At 50.6% G+C, this 9,702-nt stretch overlaps 1 protein-coding gene across 1 annotated transcript in view; it reads right to left on the bottom strand.

Annotated features, from left to right (window-relative positions):
• Window positions 1-337: 337 nt before the first annotated feature.
• SLC4A3 (solute carrier family 4 member 3) overlaps window positions 338-9,702 on the bottom strand; it is a 33,645-nt gene continuing 24,280 nt past the window's right edge. The window contains exons 16-23 of the mRNA XM_041403294.1: window positions 8,370-8,564; window positions 7,720-7,926; window positions 7,037-7,126; window positions 5,292-5,458; window positions 4,133-4,386; window positions 3,713-3,882; window positions 3,075-3,248; window positions 338-2,350 (exon numbers count right to left, since the gene is read on the bottom strand). Coding sequence (XP_041259228.1) covers window positions 2,273-2,350; window positions 3,075-3,248; window positions 3,713-3,882; window positions 4,133-4,386; window positions 5,292-5,458; window positions 7,037-7,126; window positions 7,720-7,926; window positions 8,370-8,564 — 1,335 coding nt within the window. The 3' untranslated portion in view covers window positions 338-2,272. The remainder of the gene's footprint in view (window positions 2,351-3,074; window positions 3,249-3,712; window positions 3,883-4,132; window positions 4,387-5,291; window positions 5,459-7,036; window positions 7,127-7,719; window positions 7,927-8,369; window positions 8,565-9,702) is intronic.

Genomic DNA, 9,702 nt, shown 5'->3' with positions numbered 1-9,702 from the left:
TGGACACTGAGTGCTGCCAAGCACACAGGCACAAGCATGGACATGTATATGGATGCAAACAGGCAGGAGAATGTGTTTCTTGTGGTTCATGTGGTTAAACACGGGGCTTAGCCTCCTGTTTCCAGCAGCCAGTGTGGAGGCTGAGTCCAGTCTGCTCAATGATGGTGACAGAAAGCCCACCTCCATGCTGGTAGTGGGTAACATGGTGACAGTCCTTGCTCCAGCTGGGGTTTGCTACCTTGCTGGCTGTGGTGGGCAAGGAAGTTTTGTGCTGGGAAATTTCAATCCATTTAATTTGTTGCCATTGGTGACAAAACCAAAAGTGTAGAGCCAGAGGCACAGTTCCTGTGAAGAGTTTATTGGTGTAGCTGTTTCCACTACAGTCAGAAGAGTCACAATGCACAGAAACAACAGGCCTCCTACACTACACAGGGAGGACAGGACACACACGGCCACAGACACACAGAGACACTCGTCTCTCTGCCCCGGGCCCTGTAGGGGCCAGGCTGTGGGCAGGACCTGCTGTGGGGGAGGCTTCTTTTCTCTGATGGGGTATTTCTGCAGCCTCCCGAGGAAGGCATTGGACCCTCCCGGTAATGAAGCACCCACCATCTCTCGCAGGAGCCAGGCTGGTAAGTGGGAATGGGGGCAGCATCTTCTCCCAAATCCAATGGTGAAGCGAGCATCCCAGCTTCCTCTGGAAGAACAGTCCAGCTCTGACCATCAGGAAGAGGCTGAGCTGCCTTTCTCTCCTGGCGCTAACCTTGGAGTTTCCAGGGGTAGCAAGGGCGCCATCAAACAGTTTCTGGGCCAGCTCTGAACAAAGGCTGCCAGCTCAGGGACACCCCAGGGAGCAGGTCTGTCAGGTGGAAAGGTGTGATGCACAGCAAGTTCCACCTGAACATGAGGAAGAACTTTACTGTGCAGCGACTGAGCACTGGAACAGGTTGCCCAGAGAGATTGTGGAGTGTCCCTCACTGGAGATATTGCAGAACTGTCTGGATGCAATCCTGTGCCATGTGCTCTGGGTTGACTCTGCTTGGGCAGGGAGGTTGGATCAGATGATCCACTGTGGTCTCTTCCAACCTAACCCATTCTGTTATTCTGTGGAGCTGCCCAGAGGTGGTGGGAGCTGAGTGCTGGGCACACTGAGTGCTGCTCCTTCCCACCTGGAGGGCACCACTGGATGTGAAAGGCAATCTCAGTATGGCAGCAAAACTGGGGCTAGGGTTTCAGTGACTCCCCTGTAGGCTTGCAGGGAGCCAGGCTCAATGGATCACTGCACAGGGAAAGGGAGGGGACCCAAAGGACTGTTTTGTGCTCCAGCACTACATTTCTTGTGTAGCTTCTTAAATATGGTTTGTTCTCAGAGACAGGAATGTGGGGATCAGGAACTGGGATACAGCCCTGTGATGAGTGTTTACTCCTGCAACCTCTGTGGAGGTGCAGAATGGCAGAGGACTCCTCTTAGTTCCTGCAAGAGGGCAAGCATTCAAGCCTTCAGGATACCTGCTTGTCTCCAGCCTTCCCTCCCTGTGCAATTTGCCTTTGGAAATAAGATTGGGAAAACTGAGAGGGAGAGGAGCCAAACAGCCTCTTCCATGTCAAGCAAGAGCTGAAAACAGTCATGTGGGAATGTGACTAGAACAGAAAACAGTCTGGAGGACTGAGCTAGGGTGCCAGTCCCTCTTTGCCTGTCTGCCAGGCTGCAGCAGCCCCACGGGCCAGTAGCTGTGGCAGAGGCCCAGTGCGAGCACTCCTAGAAGAGGCAGAGAGAACAGGAGCAAGGCAGCTGCCAACTGAGTAAGGAGGTTGCTGACCTGGGAGAAGAGGCAGCTTCTAGCCCATTCCTGTGAGTGCTCAGTGTCACGTGCTGAGATACCCGAGCTACCCAAGCATCATGGTAATGGAGGGGAATGCAGTGGCACCAGCTGGCATGGTTCCCCTTCAGTGCCTGGAGACTAGGCACAGGCTGCCTCCAGCAGGGAGGGGACAGACCCCTGACCCAGGGGCACTCAAGACCCACACAGCTTTGGGATGTGAGAGGCATCTCTCAGCCCACCAGGTCCAAGAGGAGAGAGACTCACAGCCTCTGCTGAGCGAGCGATGGGGCAGCCAGAGCCGGGGCTGCATCCTGCAGGGCTATGGAACAGCCATTCATCGGTCCAGGCAGGAGACAGTGTGACTCATGGCAACTAACTCCAGTTAGTTCTTGGGAGGGGTGAGCAGGCGTGAGCTGCCTGTCTCGTGAGCAGGGAGGGCAGCTCCCAGCTCACACAGGCATGTGCAGCTCGTTGTACTCGTCCCGGCCATCCTCGTCGAAATTTGGCTCCGCATCCTCCGAGTCCAACTGAGGAGAGGCAGAGACCAGGCTATGAAGGCCACAGCTGCCCCCACTGTGGGGTCAAGCCTGGCACAGAGGGATCAGCACACAGCAACCCAGTCAGCTGAGCTGTGCTGGGAAAAGCAAAGCTCCTTCCCCTCCCAACAGGCTCCTTCTTTAAACCCTTATGCCCATCCATGCATCCCCAGCCCGATGCCCTTTCTATTCTAATGCCTGGGGCTTTGGTCCAGCACTGCAGCTCCTTCCTCTCCCCCTGCTGGCAGCACTCCCTTCTGGGTGCTGCTCCAGGCTCTCCTCCAACAAAAGCTCAGGATGTTGACAGCAGCAGAGGAGCTGCCAGCTCTTGAAGAGCTGCCAGCACCCTGGCACTGTGGTTACATGCTGAAGTGCCTACAGCCATAGGCTCTGATGTGCTGCTGGGCTGTTCTTGCTGCTGGTTCAGTGGGGAATTGGTGTGTTTCTTGATGAATGAGCCACAAGATGGAAGGGGAAATCCTTATTCCAGGCCTCTGCCTGGTACGAACCTGTTTCCTTGCCCCAGGCTGCCCATCCATCTCATACTGCACTCCCAGAGCTACAAGATCCAAGGAAGCCATCCACCCACTTACTGCTATTGAGCAAAGACCCTCAAGGCTTTGCTGGCCCATGATCTCCCAGCCTTTCAGGCTGCCAAATCTCCTCAATCTCATTCCAGTGTTGCAAGCTAGACTGAGGACAGCTGTCTGCTCACCGCTTTGAGCTCCCTGTCGTGGAAGAAGCGGGGCAGCACGAAGCGTCGCAATGGCACTGTCATGATCAGGACAAAGGGGAAGGCCAGCGATGCCACTGTAGATTTCACCACCCAGAGCAGCACAATGCAGGCCAGTTGAATGCAGGTGAAGAGATTCATTCTCCAGGTCTTCACCTAGTAGGTAAATCTAGTCTAAGAACACATTATCTTTCCACACAGATTAACAAAGACCCAACTGGCAAAACAAAACTCTTCTACACAGCATAGTACAGCAGAGTACCTGCTGCTGCAGAGTCCACCTGTCTTTACTCTACAGCCAGGTAGAACTCCATAACACATCAGACTCTATGCTACCTGGCAGCATACCCACCTGGCAATGCAGTGTCCCTCCAGCCCCTCAACAGTGCATCAATCCTACAAATTATCTGTCCATCCATACAATATCCTGGCAATACACTCCTGGGAGCAGCATACCAGCACTGTATCACCTCTCAGCATTCCTTGCACTTCTCAGCACAAACCTGCAGCTAAGCACGGTCACCAAGCCAAGTACCACTCTAGCAAAATACCATCCTCCCTTCACCTGCTTCTTCCTCTTCTCCTCATTACCTTGTTCTGTGCAACCTGCCTTTGCTCACCTTGACAACGTAGATGTGGTCAGGGTGGTGCTTGGATGGCATGAAGATCAGGAGCAGGCGCTCGTAGAGCTGGATGCCGGTGAGCGATGTAACCCCCATGTAGAGGAAGATGCCGAAGAGCACAGCCAGGGGGATCTGCCTCAGCATGTTCCCCATCACAATGGACAGACCTGCACAGACAGAGCTCAGGGCATGTGTGTCCCACACCAGCCCCTCTGCAAGGCATCTCAGCCTCTGTCCCTCTCCCACCTCCTCTGTGCCCTGAGCAAAAGGGAAAGAAAGCTCAGTATGGGTAGGTGTGGGCACTCCTGCAGTGAGCAGGCAGAGCATGGACTGGCCCACGGGGCAGGGACACTGCCAGGAGATTCAAGTGCTTGGTCCTGACCTCTCCCCTCCCTTGTTCCCTGCACAGAGGCTCACCGACAAGGGCAGCAATAAGCACTCCGGTCACACGCTGCTCCTTCACCTCCTCGATGCGGGGCTTCTCCCCAGGTGCGATGGCCTTGCTCATGACGGTCAGGGCATTGACGTGGGTGACGGAGCGCACTGTCGCCGCCGTCAGCCAGGGCAGCCCGAAGAGAGAGCAAAGCCCCCCCATAGTGCCAATGAGCAGAAGGTCCAGGTGGAAGCCAGAGCCTTTCAGCAACTTCCTTTCCTTCTTGCTAACAATCAGCCTGAAAGAAAAAAGAGCCTGGGTCACTGCAAGGCCCAGGTTAGTGCCCAGGGACAGCACTGCAGCTGAGGACAACGCTCTCTCTCTGGAGACAGCACACATGGGGATAACGAGGAGATGGCTGAGGAGGGGGATGGTGGCTGTCAGCCTCAGGTTAGCAGTTTCTTCCTGTGCTTGGCTGAGGCAGGTCTCCACCACACCATTTGATGCTGGTAGTTTATATACAGACACAAATGGAATGGGATCACATCTGAATAGCATTGTGAGCTGTTTATTTAAGAAGTATCAGTTTCATTACATGGCTATGACAATGGATTGATGTGAGCAGCTCGCTATCTCGACAGCAGGCCGAGGAAACTTAATGTTACAACATACTACAAGATGATCTCAGACCTAGTTTCAGCCAATCACAAAGAGCAAAAGCATATTGACAGTATTTCTATCTAACTACATGAAGCACATGTAGCTTTGGTTAAAACAATAGCAGCTTTTTCTCTCATACAATGGTTTGTTTATAAAAGATAATGCACAGAGCCCCATTCATATTTAACCTTTAACTATTTACTAAAATATACCTTTTGCAACTTAGAAAGCCAAACTACACAGCTTTATTGTTCTATTTCTCATGTCTTCACTACTGCCGATATATCTTTTCTGCTGCTTTAGCATTTCACTATCCTTGCTGTCGCTGAGGCCTTTCTTTTTCCCAACTTTCCTAAAATCCTCTAATCCTATAGATTCCCACAGGGACCAAAAGATGACAGGAGAAGCCAAGGTACAGTCTGAAATGGCCAGGATCCTGCTCTTGCTGGGATGTCCATTGCATTTCCAAGTGAACCAGCACCCATCCTGGCCTTGCCTGTCTAAGGGTTAGCAGTGGTTGAGGTTGGAGGAGGAGGTACTCACGTAGTGATCTGTGTCTCCATGAAGATAAGAATGAAGACCAGGAGGGCAGGGATGGCAGAGGCAAACATCATCCACAGCGGAAAGGTCCCACTACTGCCCATGGGGTGGATGAACCAGCCACGCTTGTGAGGGGATGTGACCGACAGGCCAGAGGGGACATTCAGCTTCTGGTGGTGTAGTTGCAAAACCCAGCAGTTACTCATTAATACAAACAAGCCCACAGCCTCACACAGCTTTGATCCTCCTGCTGTCCCTGTTCTGAATGCCTCAGATGACGGGATAAGCCACCCTGAACTCAGCAGGACTTTCTCATGGATAATCCCCTTCAGTATAAAAAACCCCATGTTCCCTAACGTAGCCCTGTGTCATTTCCTTTCAGCTACTTAAATTCCCTTCATTTTTTCCAAGAGACCAAGGAAATATCTTCCCTCAGGAACCGCGCTCCCATGTCAGTCCTTGCAGACCATGGTTAAAATGCTCCTTGACCTCTGCTTGGACAAATTAAGTGTTCTGAACTGCCTACCATTTTCTGAGGTGGCTTTCCAGACTTTCCAAGGCTTTTCTGAGACATTTTACAGCATTGTTTTTGCAGTGCAAACCCCAGAAGTGGCCACATTCTGTGGAAATGACCTCGCCCTGACCACGTTCAGAGGGAATATCATGTTTGTGCTCCCATCAGACCACAAAGACTCCTAGCTGTACATCATCCTGACCCTGCGTTCATCAGCATTTGAACCCTTGGCTTTGTGCTGCTCTACAGCAATTTCTGCTATCTGCACTGCAGGCAGAGTTTATGATTTGCATTTATGTTAATCAGCATAAGTATGAATAATATTTCTGGAATGTTTGTCCTTGAGTTAAGCTGTGTAACTAAGTACCATTTTCTCGGAAAGCTTTGTACATATGCTGAGTTAATACTAAAATGATAATGCTTTTGATATTAACTGTAGAAGTGTAGAAGGGTATGAAAAGAATGTAACAAAGTGCATGATTTTACTAATGTCTGATAGACTGAAATTTTTCATTGAAATTCAAATGAATAAAAATGCATTTGGATTCCACCAAGCCTTGGGCTGTTTTGATAAAAAGCTTGCATGATGAACAGGAAATACTTTTCACCCTCTTCCCAATCCTAGCCAAAAAAAAAAAAAACCAAACCAAAAATATATAACTCCATATCTAATGAAAACGGAGAAAGAAGGAAACCTGTGAGATAAATTTGTTCGATAACATTAAGCTATCAAACTTAAGTTTGTGCGTATACTGGGGAAAAAATTGTATTTGAGATAAAGTGATCAAAATATTAGTATCCTACAGTCAAGGAGAGAATAAGTACATTGAGTACTAAACTCATGACAAATACCCCATTGAAACCATTCTATGTGCCACCTTCTTCAGTGTGCATAAGTAGTTTATGTCTTGTTGATTGACTGCAAGTGTTTAGAGTTGCAAAGAAGGAATGAACTGCACTGAATCTCTCTAAAGCCCCTAAACCCTCCCCTACTAGCAGCTAGAAGACAGAAGGATACCAGGGCACTCCAGTCCCTGTAGCTCTGGACTTAGCCTCAGCAAGACCCTTGGAGCTTCCCTTCAGCGTGGGAGTGAGGATGAGGGGAATGTTTCTGTTTGCTTTATGCTGTTATGATTAAAGAGGCAGGAAATACAAATTCCCCTTTGAGCAGGCCAGTGCCACAGGAATCACTGCTGGGCTGCAGGAAAGGCTCTGAGGGCAGTGTGGCTCCTACCTGTGTGTATGTGTCAGTGATGGTGTAATCCACCAGCACCATGACCAGGATGGAGATGGGGATCCCAAAGTCTCCGATGATCCGCCGTGCCTGCAGAACACAGACCTGTCATTAGCAAAAGGAACAGGCCAGCTCCATGCATGTATAGGGAGCCTATGGCAAAGAGAAGCCCCAGATGGGGCCAAGCACACTCCAAACATGAGCACTGCTGATGGGCAGGGCAAGGAAACCCAGCCTTGACCCATGGGGCTGTGCATCCCACTGCCCACATAACATGCTCTTATTTGACTGGCTAATTGCTCCTCCTGGCCTATTTAGACAGTGCTCCAGGTATTACACAGATACCCGGCATGCAGAGAGATGTCCAAAGAGAAAAAGTTGTAAGCTCTTCTTCCTATACTCTAGTTTAACAGACTTGTATCCAATCCAAGGAGCTTTCCCCAGGTCCAGAGGACTTTCCAGCAGCCTCACTGGAGCAGGACAGTGCAGATACCGTCATCAACAATCAGCTCTTGTCTGCACCCCAGGGTGAGCTACCATCCCTCCTGCAAGGTATTTAAAGGGTTTCTGGTGTTTCTTCGGGGGATGTCCAAGTGTTCTGGAGAATAAAGATGTGTAGCCAGAAGCATTATTTGTTTGGTGTGTCCCTTGTCCTTGACATGTGAATCCCACAAACTTCTCACCTTTCCTCCTAAGAAGCGGCTGTTCTTGAACTTGCGCATAAAGAAGGCAATGAAGAAAGTGCCCAGCATGAGGATGAGGGAGAGCAGAGCAGTGTTGGGCTGCATCCTGGTTCCCAGTGACATCGCATCCGTAGACAGCACGCTGGCATTCAGGCCGCTCTGCACGTTTGGTGGGTAGAACTTCAGCAAAGGATGTTCTGCAAACACCTGAGCAGGTGAGAGAAGCAGCAGACAAGTTACCACAAGGAGGGGCAGGGGGCACTCTCATACTGGGGGCAGGGGGAAGTGGAGGTGTCCTGCTCTGTGGAGAGGTGAGGGCAGTAGATGGTGGGCACGGACAATCCCAGCATCCGTCACCTCGCCTCGCAACCTACCCAGCTGGAGAGGGTTGGGGAGAGAAAAGTGGCCCCTCTTTAATGTCTCCTGCAGGAAGAGAAGGGGAGAGAGACATTAGGGCTCTTCCTGCCACTCTCTGTGGTGGCACAGGAGCCAGCTGGGCTGAGGCATGAGATCAGCAAAGAACTGCTCTGCAGAATGTCTAGGAAAGTTGTGGCTGAGCTGGCCCTGTTCCCTTGCCTCCTGTGTGCTAAAGCAGCAGGCTCCTAATGGATTAAGAGATGCAGCAGCCCATCTCCCCAGGGAAGGTTCACCTTGTACAGTTTGTAGAAGGTCTCATAGATAAAGATGAGGGAGATGAGGAAAGCAAAGATCTCCTGGGTGAAGGGCGAGATGTAGCGCACCAAGAAGCTTCCTTCTGCTGCCACGATAATGAAGATGAAGACGATGAGCCACAAACCAATCCACACTCTCCCTGTGAGATACTCAATGCCTTGTGTCTGGCAGAACTGAAATGGAAAGGGGAAGGAGTTACTCATGGCTCCTCAGGCTGCCTCCAGCATCCACTCCCCATTAAGATCAAAGACTGTCCTGGAAAAAAGCATCTACATCTGCTTGGGCATCCAGCACAGAATCAGTGAAATCATGGCTAGAATCACAGGTAAATTTGCAGACTTTGCACTAACACCTGACAGCTCACACCAAGCTGTACCACTCCAGTCTTTGTAACAGTACCTCCTTCATGCTCTGCTGAAGCCAGCCCATGCATAACACTCCCCATCCCACCCATGGAGGTGCCATTGCTCAGACACAGCTCTCCATTCTTCCATGCACTCAACAGCACAAGCCTGTTCCCTACAAAGGAGAGCCTGAGCATCCTGCTACATCCACAGGCCACAATCTCACACAGCACCCTGTGTACAGACAGTTGTATGTGTGTGGAGAAAAGGCCCCAGGCTGCCATCACAGAGGAGACCATCTCCACTGCCTCTTCTCATCTACACACACCAACTGTTTCCAGGACAAATCATACCCCTCCCTTTGCAGCTTTCCTCAGTACCACCACAGGCAGAGGTACTCCTCTGTACACAGTGACTGGACAAAGCAAAAGTGGTCAGTGAGAAGTGCAGTCACAGGAGAGCAGAGAAATTCCCACTCTGCAATAGCATCACCAGCTCCAAACTCTTGACAAGGTGAAAATCCAGCTGTAGAAAAAAACATGCTTTTTCAAAGACACAGACATGCTGGGAGTCAGAGAAAAGGAGAAGAATTAGATCCACTGCTTGAAGGTACAGTGATACAGGGATGCTTTCAAGAGCAAAGAGGTCATGCTACTTGAGAAAGAAACACATCCATCCTGGCTGGCCAGGATACCTCTCCACACACCCTTGGGCTCATCCTTAGAGGTGGGAGTAATATTTGTGGCACGTCCCAAACAGATGGTACACTGAATGTTATTGAGCTCCCCATAAAAGGAAACCTGGACACAGATAAAAGTGGTGAAATGGACTTCAAAGGAAGCCCCAAGAACAATAAAGTTTTAGGATGCAGATACAAGTGCTCATTATGCCAATGAGCTGCAGCACATGGCTGGGGGACAGTGCTCTCCTCACAGTCAGCATGTAGAGGCGTGCTGTTATCAGTGTC

Source organism: Onychostruthus taczanowskii, unplaced genomic scaffold (genome assembly GCF_017590055.1).
Source record: "Onychostruthus taczanowskii isolate IOZ18803 unplaced genomic scaffold, ASM1759005v1 scaffold20, whole genome shotgun sequence".
NCBI classification, from domain to species: Eukaryota; Metazoa; Chordata; class Aves; order Passeriformes; family Passeridae; genus Onychostruthus; species Onychostruthus taczanowskii.
Note: the sequence above shows the minus strand (reverse complement) of the source record. Positions and strands in the feature narration are given on the sequence as shown.